Raw genomic sequence first — 25,994 nt, forward strand, 5'->3', positions numbered from 1 at the left:
TGGTCGCCACATTATAAGAAAGATGTGGAGGCATTGGAAAGGGTGCAGAGGAGGTTTACCAGGATGTTGCCTGGTATGGTGGGAAGGTCTTATGAGGAAAGGCTGAGGAACTTGAGGTTATTTTCATTAGAGAGGTTACGAGGTGACCTAATTGAGGCATACAAGATGATCAAAGGATTGGATAGGGTGGACAGTGAGAGCCTTTTACCTCCGATGGTGATGGCTAACACAAGGGGACATAGCTTTAAATTAAGGGGTGGTAATTATAGGACGGATGTCAGAGGTAGGTTCTTTACTCAGAGGGTAGTAACATCGTGGAATGCCCTGCCTGCAGCAGTTGTGGACTCGCCAACTTTAAGGGCGTTCAAATGGTCAGTGGATAGGCATATGGATAACATTGGAATAGTTTAGGTTAGAGGGTCATTAGATTGGTTCCACTGGTGGGCGCAACATCGAGGGCCAAAGGGCCTGTACTGCGCTGTGTTCTAGGTCTGGGTAAGATGCTCTGTTGGAAAGTCAGTAAAGAGTCAATGGGTCAAATGACCTGCGTCCGCACCGTCGGTATTCTATGACTATAAATTTCCATTTCTGATTGCAAGTGATCACTTTTCTACTACCCGTCTTCAGCTGTGAAGATGTCAAATAGATTAAAACCTATTACTCTCTCCAAAGATGCTGTCAGACGTGCTGAGTTTTTCCAGCATTTCCTGTTTTATTTCAGATTTCCAGCATCCGCGTTATTTTGTTTTCGTTATTACCCAGTATGGGTTTGTAGTTATTATCTGAGAAACAAACCTCTCTTTAAAAAGGTCGACCTTCCTTTCCTCTGGCTCCTCCTCCGTCCAGCCCCTGCTCCCTCTGTGAATGACGCTGTTGTTGCCGGCGACACAGTGGAACCGGAATAGGACTGACGTGGAGCCGGAGCCGGAGCCGGAGCTGGAGCCTCCGGGAGCGGGCGCGTGCGGGAAGCTGGGGTGAGACAGCGAGCGACGGTTGGGGGCTCGCGCGCCATCTGAGAGGCCATGGGGCTCTTCGAGCGCGTCCGAAAGCAGTGGTTCCTGGTGGCCATCGTGCTGGCGATCACCTCGGCTAAACTGAAGCCTTCTGTGGGAATGCATGGAGGTGAGTTTTAACACCCAGTCAGAGGAAACCTGGCTGCTTCAGCAGAACATAACCGGCACAGGGTGACTTTGAGGGAGTGATTTACCCTCGCGTGTGTGGCTGGAGCACTTCCGATACCTGGCTGTAGAAGAACCATTGCTTTTGAATTACTTCCTTATGCATTCTATGCACAAGGCACAAACCCTGCACATGACACATTGCTAACTCACTTCCGTGTTTTGCTTACTGCAGTATTATGTTCATGTATTAAAATATCCGAATCTGAGAAAAGATACATCCGTCTACAATATTATGTTAAGCCAACATGGCGGTGGTTAGATTTTAAATTATAAGGGATGCCATGATTATTTTACAATGTCGAGAGATAAATGTGGGATATGTTTAAAATCGACGACTTTTTGCGTTTTTGAGATACTGTATTTTTAATAACTTAAACACTCTCGAAATGTTGCACAGTAGTCCGTACTAAAAAAAGTTATAAATTGATTTCCTATTTTGAATGTAGTGCCAAAATCTGACATTTATTAAATGCTGGTAGAATATTATGCATCTAATCGAGAAATCATTGTATTCCTCTGATACATGTGGAGGATATAACTTTACCTTGCATATTTTCTATGGAGTAAAATTATGATCAGGGTCTTCTGAAGAGTTAGACAGTCTTGAACCACGATGTAATTTAAAATAAAATTAATTTTCCTTCATACACTCATGCTAACCGTTAAAAAATGATTAAAACATGTGAAAATGGGTTTATCACAAAAAAAATTTAACCTCTATCAGTCGACTATCTAAGCACCATGATTTATTGAAACTTATTTAAAAAACACAATTTTCTTGTTAACTGGGGCCCAGCAATCACATTTTAATACGTTGAAATAAAAATTCAATTTAAAAGCTTTTAAGAACATAGGACAAGGGCAAGAGTGGAGCATGCAGTTCCTCAAAGTGTGTTCTGCCATTTAATAAGATAGTGGCTGATCTTGAATCTCAACTCCATTCCTCATTCCTCATGTCCCTTGATTCCAAATATCTATAGATATATAAGCATCCACAATTCTCTCAAGTAAATAATTCCAAAGAATCATAATCCTGTGAACGAAGAAATTTCCCCATCACAATTTGAATAATTGACCTTTTATTCTGAAACTATGCACCTAGGTGAAAGAGCTTGTCAGAGAGGAGCCTCTACCCTGTCATGCTCTCTCAGAATCGTATATGTCTCAGTGAGATCACCCCTCTTCTAAACTCTAAAGAATATAAGTCCCACTTCACTCAATCTCATCTCACAAGAAAACCTTATCACAGGAATCAATTTAATGAATCTTTGATGCAACCTCTCCAAGTTAAATATATATTTCCATAGCTATGGAGACAATATTTCAGATCTATTCTCACCAAAGCTCTGCATAATTACAACAAGATTTCCTACCTCTTGTACTCCAACCCCCTTACGATAAAGGCCAATGTGCCATTTGATCGAGGGAGGTAGTGGTGTCGTTGTATTGTCATTGGACTAGTAATCCGTAGACCCAAGATAATCCTCTGGGGACCCATGTTGGAATCCCACCATGGTTGATGGTGAAATTTTGAATTGAATATAGTAAAAACCTAGATGTGCAGGTGACCATGAAACCATTGTTGATTGTTGTAAAAACCCAACTGGTTGACTAATATTCTTTAGGGAAGAAAATCTGCCAGCCTTACCTAGTCTGGCTATATGTGACTCCAGAGCCTTAGCAATGGAGTCACATATGGCCTAGCAAGGCACTCAGTTCAAGGGCAATAAATGCAAGCCCAGTCAGCAATGCTCCAGATCTCATGAATGAATTTAAAATGCTTTCTGATTGTTAATTTTCCATCTTTTGTGTATAAGAACATCTTTAGACGCCAACATTTTATAGTTTTTCACCATTTAAAAAAAAAATTCTTCAACGTGCCTAACTTCTGGTTTGGTACTACATTCTATCTGCCACTAATTAACTCTATTTAAGTCTTATGCTTTTGTTTTAGACTTCCTCTTGATTCAATGTGCAAACCTATCATAATTTTTCCCAAAGGATCTCTTCATGTGAAATTACTAATTGACCCTGTCTCATTATAGAAGAGAAAATCTAAAACAGCCTTTCTGTAAATTAATTCCATGTTGTTCTAGGAAGCTGTTAGAACATGTTCCATGATTTTGTCCTCTAGCTACTTTTCCCAATTTGATTTGTCCAATCTGTATGAAAATTCAAATCTCCCATTGTTGTTGCATCATTTTTATTACAAGCTCTCCTTATTTTTTTCCATTCATTCACGTCATTAATGGCGAGTTCAGTATTTATTATCCTCCCCTAACTTCCCTTGAAGTAGTGATGAGCCACCTTTTTTGAACCCTTAGTCCATGTTATGTCAGAACATCCACAGTATTGTTAGGAATGGAGTTCCAGGATTTTGACTCAGCACTTGTCAAGGAACACATATATTTCCAAATCAGGATGATGTGCAACTTGTAAGGGAACTTGGTGGTGGTTTCGCTGCATTGTTCTTTGAAGATAGAGGTTGGACGTTTGAAAAATGCCATCAAAGGAGCCTTGGCAAGTTGCTGCAGTGCATCTTGTAGATGGTGTACACTGTTGCTACAGTGTGCTAGGTGAAGAGAAAGTGAATATTTAAGGTTGTGGATGGGGTGCTAATCTCTTTTTTTTCTTGGATGGTATTGAGCTTGTATATTATTGTAGCGGCACCATTCTAAGTAAGTGGAGAATATTCCATCGCATGTTTGACTTGTGTGCTGTAGACAGTGGACTTGATTAATACTTTGTCCAGTATTTTGCCTACTGTTAGAAGACCTCTTATTCTGACCTGTACTGACTCTACTTCCTGCTCTTCTGTGCAAAGGTCCTTTCTCACTCCTGTCCTTGGATCATCCTTTATTATTAAGCTCAAAACACCCATCCCAACCCTACCCTTTGACTGTCAAGTGTGCTGGCATATTCAGTTCTCTTTTGCCTTGGTCACAATGCAACTATGTCTCTGTAACAGTTGTTCAAAAAATTCATTTATCTCTTTTTGTGCCATTACTTTGTCTCTTTTATAAGAATGCTTCGTGCGTTCATACACAGTGTCTTTAATTTTAACTTTTACAGTTTTCCCCTGATTTTAATCTTATTTAATCATGTATTATTATTGTGAAACTCTGTCCCTTCCTGTCACACTCTTTATCTTACCCAAATTGTGACACTGTTCTATGGCCTTGACTTTTCTCTTTTTAGATTTATAAATTTCCACTCACCTGAACTCTTACCCACCCAATCCCAATTTAGTTGTAAACCCTGTCTACAGCCTGGATTATTTGGCACTGGTCCTGATCAGGTTTGTGTGAAGCCTAACAGAACAGTTCCCTCTTTTTCCATTACTGGCATTGTGCCTCATGAATAGAAATCTGTAATTCCATGCAGTCAAGTTTCTTGATTAATCCTAGGCCAATTTCTGTGTCTCAAGAATTAGTCCAGAAATTATGTTCTTTGTGGTTCTTAATTCATTTGGAATCTACTTCCTGAAACACTCTCAGCAGAGCAACATTCCTAGTTCTGCTGACATTGTTGATTCCTATATGATGTGGGTATGCCGGCGTTGGACTGGTGTAAACACAGTAAAAAGTCTGACAACACGCATTCACCTGACGAAGGGGCTAACCCGAAAGCTTGCGAGTATATTATCAAATAAATAGGTTGGACTAAAACCTGGTGTTGTCAGACTTTTTACTGCGATTCCTATATAGACCAGGAGAACTGGATATACCCACTGTTGCTCCAAAGTTAGACTTGTAGGGAGATGTATTTTAACCTTTCAAAACAGATTATCAGGTCATTTGTTTGCTGTTTCTGGAAACTTGTGTCCAAATAGGCTCTGCATTTATCTATGTAACAGTGACTGAATTTAAAAAAATGGTGCTTTTGGCAACCGTAATAAAGCTTATTTGTTCACTCCTGAAAATATGATGGTATGTTTGTATTTATTTTCAAGAAAGTGATGAAAATGCAATCATTTTAGTTGTTAAAACAAGTAAATTTTTTGCTAGAAAATGTGACGAAACATTTACAGAAATTCAATGCATTTCTATTTTGTTGCACATTTTAATTTGCGCTTAAAAGTTTGAGGTGATTAGTATTCACGTTCAGTTGAATTTGAGATGAGCTGGAGAACAGATAACTGCTAAAGCCAATAAATTAACTTAGTTGAAATTAGTATGATTCTACATAATTCAAAAAAGATTTCTGATGTTTTAGAAAAGAAATTTCATTAGAGTCATAATGTATATTTTAACAATTTATACAGAGAAAAGATATTATGAATGTAGACTTTGATTGCAGTATGATATGAAAAAAACACTAACTCTGATGTTTTTCTAAAATAGGTTGTGAAATGTTTTGATTTAAATCCGTAAATCTGACTTTTCTTTGTACATAACTTTAGCACTTCAAATGTGAGTACATTTACAATTAAGACTGTATTTTTATAATTAATTTAATATTTTATAAAATAAAAAGCCAGTGGAATCACTTGCCATTTAGAAGATAGTTAATTATTTTAATGTTTATCTACAAGTGTCACTGACTAATGCAAAACAAAATCTGTGCAATGGCTATTTTAAGGAGGATTGAAGGGTGAGAGTTTTAATTAAAATTGTTTTTTTTAATATAGGACCATTGAGGCCAGAGATTACTATAACTTATGTTGCTGTTTCAACTATATTTTTAAACAGTGGACTTTCATTAAAGACTGAGGTAGGCTTTTTACGATTCAAAGCTAACACATCAAAAAAATGGGCTTGTAGAGCATTGGCGATCAACCAAAATCTTGCTGATGAGAAACTCTAACAATAGCTAGTGTTTAATTTGTATTTCATTTTTAATGCTTTGCATCTTGTGCATTCCATGATGTAATTATATTTAAGCAGCATTTAGTGGCATCCAGTTATTAGTATGTGGAGTCGGTGCCAAAACTCTATCCAGTGTACTTTCTTGTATCTTACCATATTAATTTGGAAAACGTTTTTGTTGTTATCAAATTTTTTTGGGTGCAGCATATTTTAAAGGTTTATTGTAGGACGTGAACTTTTCCACTTTGACACAAAGATAGAAGAACTGCATATTAATTGAATGGAGTGAGATTTCAGAACTGTGTGGTACAGAAGAATCTGGGTTCCCTGGTACATGAATCACAAAGGTTAATATGGGATGTAATATGTAGTACAGCAAGTAATTGAAAAGGCAGATGGAACGTTGGCTTTTATGGCAGAGAAAATTGTGTGTAAAAGTACAGCTGTACGGAGACATACAATACCCCCGAGATGTACTCTATACATTTCTGGTTTTCTTATTTAAGAAAGGATATTGTTAGCGCGAGTGAGCGAAATGACCACTCCGGACCCAGGGTGTAATTCAATAACAGCACAGCTTTATTTTCTTCTACATCAACGGAGGTGCAGTCAGGACATACAATCGAACTGTCCCAAAAGCACTCTAAAGACCCGCCGCATCGGGCTACAGTTATACCTGAACTTTGGTGTAGTATGCGATTCAAATGCTAATACTTTATTTACAGTATTTGAGTTTAGCCATCCTGTTTCGATGTTTTCAAGTGTTGGGACAATTGTTTTAAGTGTGTGTTAATCGTTTTTGTCTTATTGGTTATTAATGGTCGACGATCTCCAGGGTTTGAGCAATGGGTGTGTGATTATTCTCAGGAAATTTGAGGGGCCAGGGATGCTTCCTTAACTATGCTAATCTTTAGATGTCTCCATAGGTTGTTTGACTAGTTTAGAAGTGCTGATTTAGTGGGATGGGGATGTGTTTTTTAATTTAGTTCTTGTAGGTGCCATCCTGTCCAACTTCCCTTGTGTGCTAGCCCTCATTTGCATTCTAAAAGCATGCTATTGCCTGCTAATCTGTGTCTGTTCCTTTGTGATTTTCAGTGGAAAGGTTCTGAGTGTAATTTTAGTCTGCTTCCATATTGTGTTGTCCGATAACGGTTCCCCCCTGTCGGTCGGGAGCGGACTTGTTCCGCCTCCCTCAGACTGATTTCATTAACAAATTTTATGTCCGGTGCTCCCTGCATTTGCATTCTGCAGTCGTGCAGTTTAGGGGAGCCCCGGGTTTGTCAAATTAGGTGTATGCGGGAGAAGTCTTCCTGATTTGTTAATTGTCCCCTGTTGCCAATCATTCTAATTAGTTCCCTCCTAGTTTTAGTTTTCTCACGCTGGCGGTATGTATAGCACGTTATTACTCCCCAGGATATTGCCAGTATGAATTGGATGGCAACCAGTATGTGTGAGATTATCTGGATCCAGGGATGAATGTCTACATTTAGGCCCCAGTCCCATACCTTCTGTACCCATGTCTGGGTCTGTAAGGCTGACTCTGTATCATGCTCCAGGGTTTTAATGTGGGTTTGTAACCGGTGGTATAACCGAACAGAGTGTTCCACTTTGAGACGGAGCGCTCTCGGTACTTCTGCTAGGTGTGGGATGGGAGCCTGTTCTGGCCCTTGGTAATATTTAAGGTCATCTCTTAGTGGGTTGGTGGCATTAAGTGTCAGGGCCTGCCTAATTCGGATGTTGGTGATGTGGACTTGGCCAATAGTGACCGGTCTGTGAGGGGTGAAGCAGAAGTTTGGGCTGGGGATCGGGCATGTCAGCCTGTTGTATACGAAGGATGTTTTTGTTGTGGCTACACAATACCTGCCTCGTCCTCCATATCCTGCCCAGGCAAAGTGTGGATCTGTAGGTGTAATTTCTAGGGTACAGCCTTGCGTTTGATTAAACCCACATTCAGCTGCCTCTCCTTGTCTCAGTGGGTGAGGGCAAATGGTTATCTCTCCCCTTTGTTTGCATCCTGAGAGGGAGGTACTGAACATCATGCCATGTCTTGAGATGGCTGTGACTTCGGTTAGCTGGTAGCAGAGGGAGGTATTGCCTCTAACAACACCGATGTTTTCAATTTGGAAAACAGGGAATGGTCCCGAGTCTGGTGTCACTATCGGGATTAATAGGACCATCCCTATCCCCTTGTTTTCGCTAACCTCGCAGTCGGGGGTCACTGGATACACCCTTGTCATTCCTTTCAAGGGCCGGTTATCCAGCACCCACTTCTGATCTGCGAGTTGTGCTAGCTGGGTACTGTCAATCCAATTGGGCACCTCCCCCCTGTGTACCTGGTCCAAATTATGTCTCAATTGGCCTATCATCCACTGACCGTACGCATGGCACAGCTGTCCCTATTGTACCTGGGCAGTGTTTTCTCTCTCTCTATCTATGAAGTTTTTAATGGTACAGACGTGTGTTTCTAATATTGTGACTCCATCTATTTGAGTATGGGCACCCCTCTCCCCTAGACGAGCCTGCTCGGCTTGTTGGGCTAGTGACCATTGCAGCATATCTTTCATTACTCCCTTTAACTGTACTATCTTATTATTGAGGCCCTGGATGTCAATTGAGTTAACTACGCTGGATCTGGTGTTTATTCCTGTGAGCATGTCATTGACTATACCCCTTTTGTGTGTGTGTGTGTGTGTGTGTGTGTGTGTGTGTGTGTGTGTGTGTGTGTGTGTGTGTGTGTGTGTGTGTGTTGCCCCCATCGCATCGATAGCCCGCTTTATGGTTTTTCTGCCCAGCATTTGGTATGTACTTTGTGTCTGTTCTGAACAGTATCCCGGCACTTGGATCCCTGAGATATCGATCAGAACAGGCACGATTTCGTGTTTCACGTCGTATACAATTTGTCCCTCGTTCCACAGCACCAGTCCTCCTTCCGGCCCCCCCGCACAGCAAGGGGCAGGGTAAAATTTTGGGTGTCGTGGTCGTGGGGGCACACATGGTAGGAAGCGCAAAGCATACATATAGTGAGACTGCAGGAGCCTCAACTAGTCCGTAATATCCACAAATGTCAATGTCCAATTTCAAAATGTCTCTTTGTGGCGGTGTTTGTGGATCTTCGGGGAGGGCGCAGATAGTTCCGAAGGTGCAGCCAGAGTCGCTCAGCTCGGATCTTATTTAATGTGCAAGTGAAGCAAATCACGTTGCTACCAGGGTGGACTTGTAGCCATGTGTTCGAATACGTTCTATCGTTCTCGGGGTACGGTGCAGCTGGCACGCACAACGCCTCGGACGTATTGACTATTATCCCATGGGATTGTTGGTGAGTGGTGTGTCCCTGGAAGGCGACACTTGACAAGAAGATCGTAGTGAAGATCATATTTCGGATGGTTAACATTGCCCTGGAGAAGGGGTGGGAAGGGTACACAAAGCCTGGTGGCAGCCAGATATTAGAATCTTGGTGTTAACTAATTTCTATTAACTAATCATACATATGTACATATATTGAAGCCATGGCTGACGTGTGGCTCTCCTCCGTCCCAGAAATGAAGGTTGTGAATTCGATCTCTGCTTTGTGGTTAGAGGTGGTTAGTTAGGGGTCGATACGTGACCTGTTTATGTCGATGGACTATTCTCGTCCCTACAGTCTCTCTGTCTCTGTCTCTGTCTCTCCTCCACCACCACTCCACTGTCGTCGTCGTCGTCGTCGTCGTCGTCGTCGTCGGTGGTATCCCTTTAACTATGACCAGTGTTTCCAGCAGCCTTTCCCTTTGATATCAACACAGGCACATGTGTCACTGGTGGGGATAATCTCATGGGGTTCTACCCATTTCGGTGAGAACCTGTTTGGTCGGGGGCAACTCAGGTTAAAACTTTGTCCTCTACTTGGGGAAGTGTGGTGGTGTGACAGATATCATGCTTCTTAACCTGGTCTCTTATAGCCTGTTGGTCTCTGGCTGCGTCGTGTAGCTCTCTGAGTTGGTGGTCTAACTGTTGTACATATCTCTTCATTTTATCCCAAAGGGGTGCCATTTCTTCTCCTCCTCCCGCTATGTTTTCTGGGAGTCCCATTGCCCTCCCCATCATTAATTCAAATGGTGCGAGTCCTATGGTGCAACCTGGGGTGGCTCGTAGGCGCATTAAAATACAGGGAAGGACATCTACCCACCCTTGACTTGTCTCGGCGATTGACTTGGCAATCGCATTTTTAAGTGTGCGGTTCTTTCACTCGACCATGCCAGAACTCTGAGGGTGGTATGGGATATGGAATTGCTGTCGGATTCCCAGGGTTTTACAAGTGTGTTTCATTATCTTGCCCGTGAAGTGTGTCCCTTGGTCGGAGTCCTGTTGTAATGGGATTTCCCACCGCGGGATGATCTCATATGCTAAGATGTGGGCTACAGTGGCAGCTTCGCAATTCCGAGTTGGGAATGCTTCTACCCAGCAGGTGAATTGATCAATTAAGACTAAACAATATTTCTTCCCTCGGCTAGTGGGTAGAGGGCCTATGAAGTCGATCTGGAGGTTTTCCCAGGGTCCCTTTGGTTGGGGTTGGTGAGCCAGTTTGACTCTCAGGGGTCGGCCGGGGTTGTGCTGGGCGCGTATGATACAGCGCTGGCAGTGTTTGGCTACATCCTGTTCCATCCCCGGCCACCACCAATCAGCTGACAGTCAGGCCAGGGTCCCATCCTAGCCAGAGTGGTCCGGCTCGTGGTGGAGTCGGAGTAGTTCGGTGTGTATAAATGAGGGGGTGGCTTCTTGGTGCCCTCTGCGCCACACTCCATCTTTGTCCCTGGATGCCCCTGCCTGTTCCCACTGTGTCACCTCATCTGGATTTGCATTACTCTGCAGCTTACAAATATCCACTTCCTCCAAGGGTGCTGTTGTGGTAGCGGCTATGTGCGGGAGGGCTTCCCCAGCTGCAGCCTTGGCCACAGCATCTGCTAGTTGGTTCCCCTTCTGTTCTGCTGTCTTTACCCTCTGGTGGGCTTTTATCAATTACGGTTGCTTCTGAGGGCAGCCTGGCTGCAGCTACCAGGTCTCGAATTATATTTTCATGCTTTATGCAGCCCCCCGCTGTGGTGATAAAACCATGCCTTTTCCAGGCCGTCATGTAATCGTGGACCACCCCGAATGCATATTTGTTGTCAGTATACGCATTTACTGTCTTTTCCCTTCCCGTCTTTAGGGCTTCTGTGAGGGCTATGAGTTCGGCCACTTGGGCGGCGGTCTCCCCACTCATGGTGTCTTTTGCTATCAGTGTCCCCTCTTGGTCTACTACTGCCCAGCCTATGCGATATTGTCCCTCTACTTGTCTTCGGGACCCGTCAATATACAGTGTGAAGTCAGGGTTATCTAGGGGTTGGTCATTAATCCCTTCCTCCACTTCAGTGTCTGGGTTAATCGGGCAGTAGTGCAGACTTCCCTCTGATAGGAGTCCCTCAGCAGGGTTCTTCCTGGTGTCTTGCACTATTTGGACCGACCAGTCTCGGGGGAGGAGTACCGCTTCCCAATTGGCCCTTCGGGCGTCCGGCTCCAGAGCCGGCCTGTGTTCAGGAGCTCGACGATAGTGTGTTTTGTGTGTAAAATGATTTGCCCTGACATAGTGATTGGTTCGCATGCCCTGACTGCCCAGGCGGCGCAATCTAGAGCCGCCACACATTCGTGCAGTCCCTTGGCTACCGGGGACTGTCGGATAGAATAATATGCCACCGGCCGCATGATACCCCCGTATTCTTGGGTTACCATGGAGCTATAAAATCCCTTTCCTGAGTCATAAAAGAGGTGGAAGGGTTTAGTTATGTTAGGCAGACGTAGGGCTGGGGCTGCTAATACTTCTGATTTTACGCGGGTGTATGCTACCTCCTGTTCGGGTCCCCACTCGATCGTTTCTGCTCCTGGCTTTCCCTCTTTGATCAGCCGCTGAATTGGTTCAGTTAGGGATACGAACTGGTCAATGAAATTCCGGCAGTAGTTAGAGTCTCATAACTCTGCACACCGCTTTGACTGTGTTTGGACGGGGCGTATTTACAATCGCAGTCTTCCGATTGGAGGGGAGGGCTTTCTTTCCTTGGCTTATGTTGTGTCCTAAATACCGGACCTCAATCTGTGCCTTGGTTGGGTTGATTTTAAACCTGCAGCCTGCAAGGCACGTAGGATTGTGGACAGGGCTGCTATGTGTCCCGTGAGGTTGGTGGAGGCTGTAAGGATGCCATCCACATATTGGAGGAAGGTACTTCCATATGGGGACAGATCACAGTCCTCAAGGGCTTCACTCATAACTCAGTGGAAAATGTTGGGGCTGTTGTGGAACCCTTGGGGGAGGCGTGTCCATGTGTACTGTTTCCCTCCACAGGTAAAGGCGAACCTTCCCTGGGAGTCCATGTGAAGCGGGATGGACCAAAATCCGTTTGCTATGTCTAACACGGAGAAAATACAATGTTCAGGTTGGAGTCCGTTGAAAATAGTGGATGGACTCGCAACTATGGGGTGTTCTTTCGGTGTTATTTTGTTTAGGGCAGTGTAGTCTATGGTCACTCGGTAACTTCCGTCTGGCTTACGGACTGGCCATATTGGGGAGTTGGTGTTGGACACTGTGGGTCTTAAGATACCCTGGGCAACCAAAGCCTGAACAATTTTCTCAGTGGCTTGTGGTGCCTCAGGCTTTATGGGGTATTGTTTGTGGGGGGTGTGGATCGGCCCATGTATATGTAGGGGAGGGATTCTTACGGGACCACAGTCTTGATTTCCTGCTGCCCAGACTTGGGGTAATGATTGGCATAGAAGCCCTACTATTCCCTCCCGTTTCCAATCTCGGGCTGTGTAGGTGTGGTCTCCTGTCCGGACTGCAGCCACGTTTTTATTGGGGACCCAGTATCCCTGAATCCCACTTTTGTGTTCCTTCCTCGCAGTCCACAGTAGGCGCTTGTTAAAGGCGTCCACCACCGCCCCTAACTCCCCCAGGAGTTCAATCCCCAAGATCGTTCCCTCCTGGTTCGGGCATACCCAGAAGTGTACTGGGAGTAAAATGTCCTCGATCTCAAGTAGGACTGCCTCGCTCTGATAAGCTGTAGTTCAATTTCCCCCTACCCCCACTACTATGATGGAACGGTGGGTTGTAGGAAGTGCCATGTTGGTGAGGGATATTGCAGCCCCCGTATCTATTAATATTTTGCATTGCTGGCCCCCAACGATGCGTTAACCCAGATACGGGGGTCGGCTCCCAGGGTGGGGACCGACGCAACTCGTGAGGTCTTTTGCGCCGCCAGAGTCTGTATAATGCCCAGCAGCTGCTGGTGGCTGAGGTGGCAGTATCGGAGATGACTTTGTTCTCCTTTAGGTCGGGGCGCTTGCGGGGGTTTGGCCGTGTCTGGGGGGCTCTCTCTCTGTCTCTCCTTGGGAACTTCTTGCTACGGCAGACTGACTCATTGTGTCCAATCCTGCCGCAGTTGCGGCATATGTGGCAGGGTTGGGGTGCCTGGACTTGGCAGTCCTTTTCATAATGACCAGGTTTCCCACACCTGTAGCAGCCCCCTCCGTCAGTTCCCATGGAAGATACTCCTGCCCTGGCGCTTTGGATCTTCTCTGTTGGTTGTCTATAGCAATAGCCCAGTTCTCTAGCTCGTCAAAGTTAAAAGTTTACCAACCCGGTTTTTAGGATTGCTTGGTGCGCTGGGCTCAGCCTGTCCTTATATAGCTGGAGGAATGCAGGGTTCTGTCTATCGGCATTGGGCATTCCCCCATGGGCCAAAAAGGCGTCAAATTTCCATCACCCGTATTCCTGGGCTCCTTTCTCCTTCCCCCGCAGTAACCCTACGATTGCGTTCCAGCTCTCAGGGACTTGCCCCGTGGTTTGGGTAATATCATCTTTAAAATCTCTCAGAGTTTGGTGTTGCTCTTGGCGACTCTCGTTCAGGTTCGCGCACCAGGTCCCGTTCTGGCGTTCTACTTGAAGTCGGGTCCAATAATTCTCTGGCATTTTGGCTCTTACGAGCCCTGCTATATCCTGATTGTGTAGATTGGACACATTTGCGTCTCCTTAAGTTTTTGCCAGAAGATCCCGTCACTGTGTCTGGGCTGGAGGGTCGGGAGTTTGTCCAACAGTTTCATTGTGTCCCCCGAGGTAAGGGATACATAGGTCATCTTTATCTGAGCCTGGGCAGATCGCCCTCGCCCGTCTCCCCCTTGGCCCCCGGGGACACACTCAATTTTAACAGGGGCTGCCGTAACGCTCTGGGATGGGAGGTTGGTGGTAGATGGAATGCTCCCCCCTGCCGGGCATAGTGGACCCGTTTCATCCACTAAACATTCCCAGTCGGGACGCTCCTTACTCGGAGGTTCGCGTGAGAAGTAGGACAGCGTTGGCAGCGCAGGGTTAGCGGCCATAACAGCGGCATGTTGTCGCTGTGCAGCTTGCTCCTGCTTGCGTTGTACATATTTATGAACTTGTCCTGCAAGGGTGACATGAGCCTTTAATGTTAGGATCCAAGCCTTGTCATCCTTGCTCCTTTTCTCCTTCGCCCACCACTCCCGCTGTGTTTCAAGCAGGTCGTGGGGCTTCCACCCTGCCTTCATCATGTTTTTAATTAGATTCTTGTTTTTGTCCGCTAGATAGCGGGTGAGGGACCCTCATGGTCCCCATTCAAAGGTATTGCTATCCATGTTAGTTTCCATTACTAGGGTCAGTAGTGTACCAACCGTGGCTCTAATGCTTTCACAGATACTTGTGTGTGTATCTCTGATTGGGTTATGGTCTCGTGTTCCCACTGTTAGTACATTTGTACCTTCAGTGGCAACCCGCAGAGTCCGGCCTGCGTGCAGCGGGGAGATCGCCGCTCTCAGAGGCAGGTGAGTTCTGTACAGCCTCTCTGCAGGGGCCGCAGCATACGGAGAGACTGCTGACTACAGTGACCGAGGCCACTAGCTCCTATCCAAATTCCTATTGCTAAATCAACTCTGAGGGCAGCCGTTTCCCTATCTCCTTGGGAGTCACCCAGACCTGGGTGCGGACTGGCGTGTAGTCGACTGCGGATCGGAGTCCCCCGATGTGTAGTCGTTTTTTCACGCTACCAGAGGTCTCCTGCTTGTAGTGGTCGAGGCACTCACAGAGGCTCCAGACTTAGTAGCGCCTGGACATGTAGCAAACTCCTCGCGGATTTTGCCACCAGTGGCCTGATCTTTTGCGCCTGCAGAGGTCCTTACTGACTTGCAGTGCCCGGACTTGTGCCAAACTCAGAGTCCGATCTCAGCAGCCCGAAACCTTGGACGTCCTCCTTAATCTTAGTTCCCAGGGTGCTGTCCCTGCCTTATACCTTAACCTTAAATCCCAGGCTAATGTCCCTGCTCTGTACCTGTTGACACCTGTTCTGTCGGGTCCCCTAGTGGGCAGTCAGTCTGTGGTCAGGTTTGTCGGGGGTCGGCGGAATGTGAAAATAACACAATGAATCACAGTTCGCGATCCCAGCCTCCCGCCCAAAAAGAAACTTAAACCTATGTTACCGCTGTACAGCTATTGAACGGACCCTGTTCGCAAGTTCAGATTGCAGCAGCCGTGAAACACCGTTCTGACACTGGGACACTAGTATACCGCGGATCTGATGAAGTGAGTAAAGGTACTCGCCCAGTGCCAGGAGATGGCGTTCCAGCGACGGTCGTAATCCCGGACGAGCCCCCAGTTGTTAGTGCGAGTGGGCGAAATGACTACTCCGGATCCAGGGTGTAGTTCAATAACGGCACAGCTTTATTTTCTTTTACGTCGATGGAGGTGCAGTCAGGACATACAATCGAGCTGTCCCGAAAGCACTCTAAAGACCCGCCACAACGGGCTACAGTTATACCTGAACTTCGGTGTTGTATGTGATTCAAATGCTAATACTTTATTTACAGTATTTGACTTTAGCCATCCTGTCTCGATGTTTTCAAGTGTTGGGACAATTGTTTTAAGTGTGTGTTAATCGTTTTTGTCTGATTGGTTATTAATGGTCTAGAATCTCCAGGGTTTGAACAATGGGTATGTGATTATTCTCAGGAAATTTGAGGGGCCAGGGATGCTTCCTTAGCTATGCTAATCTTTAGGTGTCTCCATAGGTTGTTTGACTGGTTTAGAAGTGCTGATTTAGTGGGGTGAGAATGTGTTTTTTAATTTAGTTCCTGTAGGTGCCATCCTGTCCATCTTCCCTTGTGTGCTAGCCCTCATTTGCATTCTAAAAACATGCTCTTGCCTGCTAATCTGTGTCTGTTCCAAGTAATTTTTAGTGGAGAGGCTCTGAGTGTAATTTTAGCCTGCTTCCATATTGTGTGCCCAATTTCATAAAATTTTTTGTCCGATAACAGATATAATAGAAAAAGTTCACTTGATTCCTGTGCTGAAGGGCTTGTCTTAAGAGGAAAGGTTGAGCAGGTTGGGCCCAGTAATCTTACTGAAATATGTAAGATACTGTGGGGACTTGAAAGGGTGAGGCTGAAAGGATGTTTCCCCTTGTGGGAGAGTCTGGAACTAGAGGACACATTAAATATTAGGGGTTTCCTTTATATAGTTCTGATCATCTTATGCTAGTAGTTACCCAGAACAAATTGCAAGAATTGGAACCACTTCTATGGGGCCCTGCCACCCAAACTGTTGGGGCTTGGGCCAGTGTTGGTGCAGAATTTGCATGTTCTGCCCATGTCTGCAAGGGTTTCTTCCTGGTGCTCTAGTTTCCTCTCACGGCCTGAAAGATGTGCTGGTTAGGTGCATTGGCCATGCTAAGTTCTCCCACAGTGTATCCAAACAGGATCCAGAGTGTGGCGACCAGGGGATTTTCACAGTAGCATCATTGCAGTGTTAATGTAAGCCTACTTGTGCCTAATAAATAAACTTTACTTTTTCCCAGTACTGTGTAAATGATGGTATGGCTCCTTTGCCTCAGTTCAACAGCGCTCAAGTGAAAGCCTCAGGAGCATGCTACCCTGCACAATTCTTCGGCTTGAATTAGTAGGTCAGGGAAATCAGGATCACCAAGGTTACAACGTAAAAAGGTGGGTCAGAGCAGTAGTTGGACTCTGATTGCCATTCCACGAAAGTTCAAGTCTGGAATTACATAGGATAATACTGTCGTCTTTGTTTTTGACACCGTAGCCACCACTGCTGACCATATCCATAGCATTGGCTGTCCCAATAATGACCAGCATTGTCTCCTCCAATGGGGTGAAGGCATGAGGGCATGCCAGTTTGCCTCCAGTTCCCTCAAACAGCCACTGGTTATGCAGTACCATGTCCTACAGATGAAGCATACTTCTAAAAATTAACTCAGGGAATGTGGGCGTTGCTGGCTGGGCCAGCATTTCTTGCTTGTTCCCGACGGCATTTAAGTCAACAATGATTCTGTGGATTTGGTGTCACATATAGGCCAGACCAGGTAAGGACAGCAGATTTCCTTCCCTGAAGAATATTAGTGAACCAGATGGGTTTTTGTGACAATTGGCAATGGTTTCATGGTCATCCTTTGACTTATAATTCCAGATTTATATTGAATTCAAATTTCACCATCTGCCATGGTGGGATTCGAACCTGCGTCCCCACACCATTGCTCAGGGTCTCTGGATTACTAGTCCAGTGACAACACAATATCTGCCTCTGCTTCCCTATGTGCCAGCAAGTGTCTTGCAATTTTTTTGACTGATGTGGCTATTGTGTTGGAATAGCTGGCAATGTGTGCAAGTCTGAGATGTGGGTGTGAGACTTGCAACAATGCTAACTATGTGCAGGTGAGGTGAAACATAGGAATGTTGAGGCACAAGTCTTGATGAATATTGTTGGCAGGTAAATTATGAAGTCATGGTGATTTTCACAGTTGCTGAGGCTACTGTCACAGTTGGCAAGGTATGTCATTTAAAGTTGCATTTACCTACCTTGGCACACTTGTTGCAGCAGTACATGTACATCCTTACAGCTCAACTGCTAACATTGTCCCGTTTGCTCCCACTGCTTTTTTTCTCTGAGTCTGAAAGGCCTCCACTCCCACCTCCCCGTGGATCAAAGAATCCCTATTGTGCAGAAGGAGGCCACTCGGCCCATTGAGTCTGTACCGACAACAATCCCGTCCAGGCCCTATTCCTGTAACTCCAAATATTTACCCATTTAACCTATGCATCCCGGGACACTAAGGGGCAATTTAGCAATGGCCAGTCAACCTAATCTGCACATCTTTGGACTGTGGGAGGAAACTGGAGTACCCGGGGGAAACCCATGCAGACATGGGGAAAATGTACAAACTCCACACAGGCAGTGACCCAAGCTGGGAGTTGAATCTGTGTCCCTGGACATGAGGCAGTGGTGCTAACCACTGTCACGGTGGATATAGGATATTGTGTTTTCCCCCTTTCCGCCAACCTTACTATTGGATTATTTGAAAATGTTTGCACCCACCTTCTTTCCTGTTGTGCTCACCTTTCCCAGGGTCATATTCTCTCTAACCACAGCTCCCAGCACCAGTCGGAATTGATCTCCTCGGTAAGGGCGCATTTATTTCAAGCGGTACAGGCTAGACACTCAAAATATTGGTCCTTTGCTGGTGGACCCCTGTTTTTTTTGGAGAGCTATTTATTTAGCCCCTGCTGATTCCTATCCTTTGTGGATTGCTTTTATACTTGTGCTGTTTCTTTTATTTAATATTTTGACTTTTTAGAAATTTAAAGCCAACTTAGATTTGATCAGTTAATTTTTAAATATCTATGGAAGCAGTTAGAGATTTTCCATATAAAAGTAAAATACAGTAGATGCTAGAAAATGAAAATAGAAACAGAAAATATTGGAAGTAGTCAGCAGGCCAGGGAGCATCTGAAGACAGAGAAACAGACTTAACGTTTCAAGTGACCTCTCATAAGAAAAGTTCTGACATCAGTTCTGAAGAAGGGTTGCCTCTTTCTCTTGGCATAGATGCTACCTGATTCACTGAGTATTTCCAGCATTTTCTATTTTTATTTAATATGTTAGTTTGTGCATTTGAATAACTGGATCACATTCAAAAATTATATATTTTCTAAATATACATCACTAAAAAAAAGTATCTTTGGTTTTCGCCCAAGTTCTATGAACATAATGCATCAGGAGCAGGAGTAGGCTGTTCGGCCCTTTGAACCTGCTTCACCATTTGATAAAATCTGCTTGTGGCCTCAACTTTCTTTTCTCCTATTCCCTTTGACAATCAAGAATCTATCTAATTCTGCTTACCTAACTATCTTTTATATTTAATGATCTTGCCTCTACTTCTCTCTGGGAAGTGAATTCCACAGACTAATGACCCTCTAAGAGAAAAAGTTTTCACCGCTGTCTTAGATGCTAGACTCCTAATTTTTAAAATGTGTCTGAGTTTTAGACTCTCCCACAAGGGGAAATATTCTTTCACCACCTCCTCAGGACTTCGTATGTTTTGATAAGATCACTTCTCATTCTTTGAAACTCCAGTGGATACAGGCCCATTCCAGTCCAACTTTTGTCATAAGACAACATTTTCATCCCAGGAATTAGTTGAGTGACTCTTCTGTTAACTGATTCTAAAGTAATGATATCCTTCTTTTAGTATGGAGACCAAAACTGTGCACGGTATTTCAGATGTGGTTTCACCAGCTATAGAACAGTAGGAAAAAGTGCTTAATTTTATCTTCCATTATTTTTGCAATAAAAGCCAACATTCTTCCATTTGCCTTCCTAATCATTCCTGCATACTTGTCATTCATGAACTGAGGCACCCTCAGATTTCTTTCTTCATCCAAGTGATGTTGGCTTTGCTGGCTGGGCCAGCATTTATTGTCCATCCCTAATTTTCCTTGAGAAAGTGATGGTGCACTGTCCTAGTGAACTGCTGCAGGCTATGTGGTGTAGGTGCAACCACAGTGCTGTTAGGGAGAGAGTTCCAGGATTCTGACCCAGTGACAGTGAAGGAATAGCGATATATTTCCAAGTGTCATGATAGTGATTGGCTTCAGGGGACACTTCCAGATGGTTGTGTTCCCATATATCTGGTGCCTTTCTCTTTCTAGATGGTAGTATTTATGGATTTGGAAGGTGCTGTCTAAGGAGCCATGATGAATTCCTTCAATGAAACTTGTAGATGGTGGACACTGCAGCTACTGTGTGTCAGTGGTGGAGGGAATGAATTTTTGTGGATGGGTTGCCCGTTAAGCAGGCTGCTTTGTCATGGTTGTTATTGAGCTCCGTGTTAGTGGAACTGCAGTTATTCAAGTAAGGAGAGAATGTTCCATCGCACTCCTCATTTGTGGCTTGTAGATTGTGGGCTGGCTTTGGGGAATCAGGAGGTGAGTTACTTACTGTAGGATTCCTAGCCCCTGACTTAGTCTTGTAGGCAGAGTGTTTATATGTCTAGTCCAGTTCAGTTTCTGGTCAATGGCTACAATTCAGATCTGCAGTGTCTCTTTTAAATAATATGTTGCTTTTCTATTCCTAGTACCAAAGTGGACAAGTTCACATTTTCCCATATTGTACCCCATTTGCTAAGTTTGTCCACTCACTTAACTTATCTTATCCTTTTGCAAACTCCTTGGGTGGGATTTACAGCCTCGCTTATCCCAAAACTGTAAAATCCCACCTGAGGTCAAGGGACCTTCCCATGCTCCCACGATTCCTGTGGCGGGCAGGCTGGTAAAGTTCTGGCCCACATGTCCCCTTCACAACTTACTCTCCTACTTACATTTTTGACGTCAGCAAATTTAGCAACTGTTGTTTAGCAATTGATATAGATCGTAAGTAGTTGAGGCCACAGCACTGATTTATGTGGCACTCCACTAGTCACATCTTGCCAACTCTCAAATTACCATTTATCCCTATCTTTGCTTCCTGTTAACAAATCAATCCTCTACCCATGCTAATATGTCACCCTAACACCATGAACTCTTACTTTGTGTGGGAACCTTTGAATTGGCACCTTACCAAATGTCTTTTGGGAAGAACTACAGGTTCCACTTTTTCCAAGTTGTTTGTTGCTTAATGAATTGTAATCCATTAATTACATACTCTATTCCCTTTCAGAAAACAATGTTGACTCTGCCTGATTGCATTAAGATTTCCTAAGTATCCTGTTATAGCCTCCTTAATTATAGATTCTATTTGGTCCTATAGATTCTATTCTATAGGTTAATCAGTGAAATTTTGCAACATTGATATTGAATTAGGCTTGGAATAATGTTCTGATTGTAACTAGCAGTTTATTTTTAACTCTTTATAGCCTACAACTGAACTATGGGCACCTCCAAGATGAAACAAAGATAAATTCTTCATTTTGAGAATATCTTTGCATTTTATTACACATTTGGGATGAATATTCCAGTATTTGTTTTAAAAGATGGACGCAGGCTGGATTCTCCAATCTCGTCTGTATCCAGTCCACTGCCAGGGAGAATGCAGAATTTGGCACTTGGCCAGAACTCCATTCGCTGCAGCAGCATTGGAGAATCCCAGCTGCGGATTATATATATGGGATATTTCAGTTGATCAAAAATCAGTCAACAGATAATGTAGGAAACATGAGAAATACAGGACCCAAAAAAGTGAATTGAACCAAGCACCACTAAACTGGTCAATCAAATTATTCAATTTTTTTTTCCCAGCGCTTGAAATTCCCTCACATGACTGGATACAAATGTGTGAAAATGAAAGTCATACTGTAATTTTGGAATTAAACAACGTTAAACTTGCACGTCATTGTTGTAAGATATTCTTCAAATACCTTGCTTCTCCACAGCATTTTCCCCTCAGAATATTGAATTATACTTTGTTTTAAGAACTTAAATTATTTAACTGGGCTAGGAAATTAGAAACAAATAATAGAAGCAGAAATAAGCCATTCAGCCCTTTGAGCTTGCTGTGCTAATCATCAAATTCAATATTCTAATCCTGACTCCCCCCCACAAGAAAAAAAAAGCTTGGATTATATGGCACCTTTTAATACCTAAGTGCTTGGCATTTTGATCAAAATCTCCCAAGCACACTCAACTAGCAGTTTACTTTGAATTACGATCATTATTGTAGGACGGTTTCGGACTGGAGAAAATAGTTTAGCGAGAGGCTCACTATCGAACTCAATTCGATTATTTTCAGTAACTGCAATCTTTGAGATGATATAATGCATTATAGGACTGACAACATGAGCAGCCAAGAATTTGAATAAACAAATAGTTTTTAAGTAGTTTATAACTTCCTATCATAAATTAATTTGACTCTCGTATCTTAGATGTGTCTTATGGATGAATCCCTAATCTCTTTTGAGATTGTCTATCCTTGCCTCAAGTCTTGGGTAAGCTTTTCGTAATTTGCCTGGGAAAATGAATATGTCTTATATTTAGCTACTAAATTTAGCTTCGATTCCCATTAGATCGCACTTAAACTTTTGAAAGCAATGGATTGTACCATGAGATGGAATTTTAAACTTTAAATTTTGGACCTGCCACATGAACACAGTGGCTGCAGGAGCAGGTCAGAGGCTAGGAATAGTGCAGTGAGTAACTCGCTACCTGACTTCCCAAAGCCTGGCAGTCATCAACAAGGCACAAGTCAGGAATGTGATGGAATACTACCCACTTGCCTGGATGGGTACAGCTCCGACAACACTCAAAAAGTTTGACACCATCCAGGACAAAGCAGCCCGCCTGATTGGCACCATATCTACATACATTCAATCCCTCCAACACCGACGCTCAGTAGCAGCAGTGTGTACTATCTATAAGATGCACTGCAGCAATTCACCAAAGATCCTTAGACAGCACCTTCCAAATCCATGAGCACTTGCATCTAGAAGAACAAGGGCAGCAGATAAATGGGAACACCACCACCTGCAAGTTACTCTCTAAGACGCCCACCAACCTGACTTGGAAGTATATTGCCATTCCTTTGCAGTTGTTGGGTCAAAATCCTAGAATTCCTTCCCTAACGACATTGTGGGTCAACCCTCAGCATGTGAACTGCAGCGATTCAAGAAGGCAGCTCATAACCACCTTCTCAAAGGCAACTATGGATGGGCAATAAATGCTGGCCATCCAGCATAGCCCATGTCTCACGAATGAATAAAAAATATTCAATTAATTTATTTCACAAAAAAATGAATTGTGTAAATAATGACAATATAGTTGCATGTATTTCTCTGATTGCATTTAATCTGGGACTGAATGGCTTTTCCAGCAGTTAAAAGCTGGTTGGCATCTGTTGGGAAGGATGACCATGCCCAACAGGGCATGGTGACACAGTGGTTAGCACTGCTGTTTGATAGTGCCAGGTACCCAGGTTCATTTCTTGGATGATTGTCTGTATGGAGTTTGCATATTTTCCCCATGTCTGTGTAGGTTTCCTCCAGGTGCTCAAGTTTTCTCCCACAGTCCAAAAATTTTAGGTGGCTTAGCCATGATAAACGCACAGGGTTTCAGAGATAGGGTGAGGGGCAGGATGAGCCTGAGTAAAATGCTCATTTGGAGAGTTGGTGGAGACTTGATGGGCCAAATAGTCTCCTCCTGCATTGTAGAGATTCAAACAGGTAAACTCGACCCCACAAAAAATGCTGCAGCCTAGCCTTCTGCAAGATCCTGCTAGAGCCTCCTTGCATTTCATTACTGTGACAGAAGCTTGCTGTGTGCACGATAGCATTCATGTTTGGCCACTTAATAGTGACTTCAGTCAGCAGAATATGTACTATGTTTAGCACTTGGCGGTGTTTTTTACATTGTGATAAGGTGCTATGAAAAAGACTGGTTCTTTTTAATTGTTATATTCATAAAGCACTATATGTGTTATTCAGGCTAAAATTAGAAAAAGCTGATACTAATTTGCAGCAGATCAGTATACATCATATCACTCTTGTTCATGTTTTCACTGTGATATAGCCCCTTACTTTTCTTCCCCCTTTTAAGGTATGATGAAAGAAAGAACTTGTATTTATACAATGCTTTTGACATCCTGAGGATAGCCACAGCCCTCCAAAACAATTAAGTACTTTTGAAGTGTAATTATGGTTCTATTACAGGCAATTTCAGCAACAAATCTGTGCACAGCAAAGTCCAACAAAGAACAGTGAGATCCAAAACTATTTGAGTAATATTGGTTGATGGATAAATATTAGCCAGGGTACTAAAAAAGAATTGCCTTTTCCTCCTCAAACTGCCATTGGCTCTTTTATGTTCATTGGAAATTGGGCCTCCTTTTAACTTCTCATTTGCAAGTTAGCACATTGGTGGAGCAGCCCCATTAGCTAGCTTTTGTTCTAGGCTAAAACATGTTAAACAGCTTCATCATTGCCCTTCCTCATCATAAGGTCAGATGTAGGGATATGTGTTAATGATTGCACCATGTAATTGCTCAGATAAAGAATCTGGCTGTGCCCATCTGTAGCAAGGCCTGGACAACATTTAGGCTTGGGCTAATGAGTAATAAGTAACATTCGTGCCATACAAGTGTAAGGTAATGACCATCTCCAACAAGAGAGAATCTGACCATTCCCCATGCCATTCAAAAGGCATTATCATTGCTGAATCGACATGATCTTGGGGATTTCCATTAATCAGAGCCTTAACTGGAACAGCAAGAGCAGGTCAGAGTCTGGGAATTCTTCCTACTTCCATGGATTCATGTAACTCCAGCAATACTCAAGAAAATCAATGTTATCCATGCCAAGAGGTTTGCTTGATCTGAATGCCATCCATTAAACATTCACTCCTGCTACCACCAACTCTGAGTGGCAGTAGTGTGTACCATCACCAAGATGAGCAGCAGTAAGTGCCCAGACTCTTTCAAAAGCACCTTCCAAACCTGTGACCTCTGCCACCTGATTAGGTGTATTGGTTATGCTATATTCCCTCTGTGTACCTGAACAGGTGCCGGAGTGTGGCGACTAGGGGATTTTTACAGTAGCTTCACTGCATTGTTAATATAAGTCTACTTGTGACAACGGCAGCAGGTGCGTTGGAACACTACAACTTGCAAGTTTCCCCCCATCCAACCCAAGTGGCACATCATCCTGACTTGTGAAAGTGAAACAATGAATTTACAAAGTCAAAATACTAGAATGTCCTCCCTGTACAGTGTTGTGGGTCTATTTACACCATTTAATTCACTATTTAATTCAATAAGGAAGCTCACTACCACTTTCTCAAGGGCAATTATGGTTGGACAATCAACATCAGTGTCACCAACAATGCCCACACCTCATGAACGAATAACTAAAACCATACTTGGAAGTTTCTGACATGCCTTAAACCCAAAGCAGCCTTATTCAAGAGATGAATGCTACCACTAAGCCAAGGTTGATTTATTGTTTATGCTATGACATTTTTCTGGATATGAAGTGATTAGAAATGTGAATAAATCTATTGTCATGCTGCTAAAAGATGAACAAAGCAATGTTTCTCAGTTTGTTGTTTTATACAAAAACAAAATTTTGGAAAAACTCAGCAGGTCTGGCAGCGTCTGAACAGAAAATGTCCAAAATGTTAACTCTATTTTCTCTCTCCATAGATGCTCCCAGTCCTGAGTTTTTCCAGCATTATCTGTTTTGTTTCAGATTCCAGCATTTATATACTTTTGCTTTTATTTTGTTGTTTTAGATTTGATGGGAATCAAATCTAAAACAATTTTGATAGAAAAGGTGGGTTTGAGAAGATGGATATTCTAGGCAGAACAGACCTAAAAGGTCATGATAAAGTTTCCTGTAGCATTTAACTTGTTATTTGGAAAAAATGTAAACAATAAAATGCCCGATCTTAGTTTTATTGCATCCTTTTGTTTAAATTTGTCTTTGAAAATTGAATCCTTTTTCCCTCTTATGTTTCAGGAGCTGACTAGTGCTTTGATGCATGTAAAACTTCACATGTTTGTACAGATCTTTACCCTTGGATTTTTCCCGATGGCTGTTTGGTTTTTTCTTAAGTTATTAGCTCTGACATCTATAAACCCATGGCTTTTAAAAGGGTAAGTTTTTTTTCTCCCCCTCAATTCTGTTTGATATGTTTTAGTTTCTAAGTTGCTTGGAACGTC

The 25,994-nt window shown here is 43.5% G+C and overlaps 1 protein-coding gene across 6 annotated transcripts in view; it reads left to right on the top strand.

Moving 5' to 3' along the window:
- The first annotated feature begins 926 nt into the window (after nucleotides 1-926).
- The window catches only part of slc10a7 (solute carrier family 10 member 7), a 363,006-nt gene continuing 337,938 nt past the window's right edge, over nucleotides 927-25,994 (top strand). For 5 of the 6 annotated variants that reach the window (XM_080193167.1, XM_080193159.1, XM_080193175.1 and 2 more), the window contains exons 1-3: nucleotides 927-1,122; nucleotides 5,812-5,894; nucleotides 25,792-25,928. In XM_080193167.1, the coding sequence (XP_080049293.1) occupies nucleotides 1,023-1,122; nucleotides 5,812-5,894; nucleotides 25,792-25,928 (320 nt within the window). In that variant the 5' untranslated portion in view covers nucleotides 927-1,022. The remainder of the gene's footprint in view (nucleotides 1,123-5,811; nucleotides 5,895-25,791; nucleotides 25,929-25,994) is intronic. The other variant, XM_080193182.1, reaches the window with a different exon arrangement.

Source organism: Carcharhinus amblyrhynchos, chromosome 1, assembly GCF_965287045.1.
Source record: "Carcharhinus amblyrhynchos chromosome 1, sCarAmb.v2.hapA, whole genome shotgun sequence".
Classification (NCBI taxonomy): domain Eukaryota; kingdom Metazoa; phylum Chordata; class Chondrichthyes; order Carcharhiniformes; family Carcharhinidae; genus Carcharhinus; species Carcharhinus amblyrhynchos.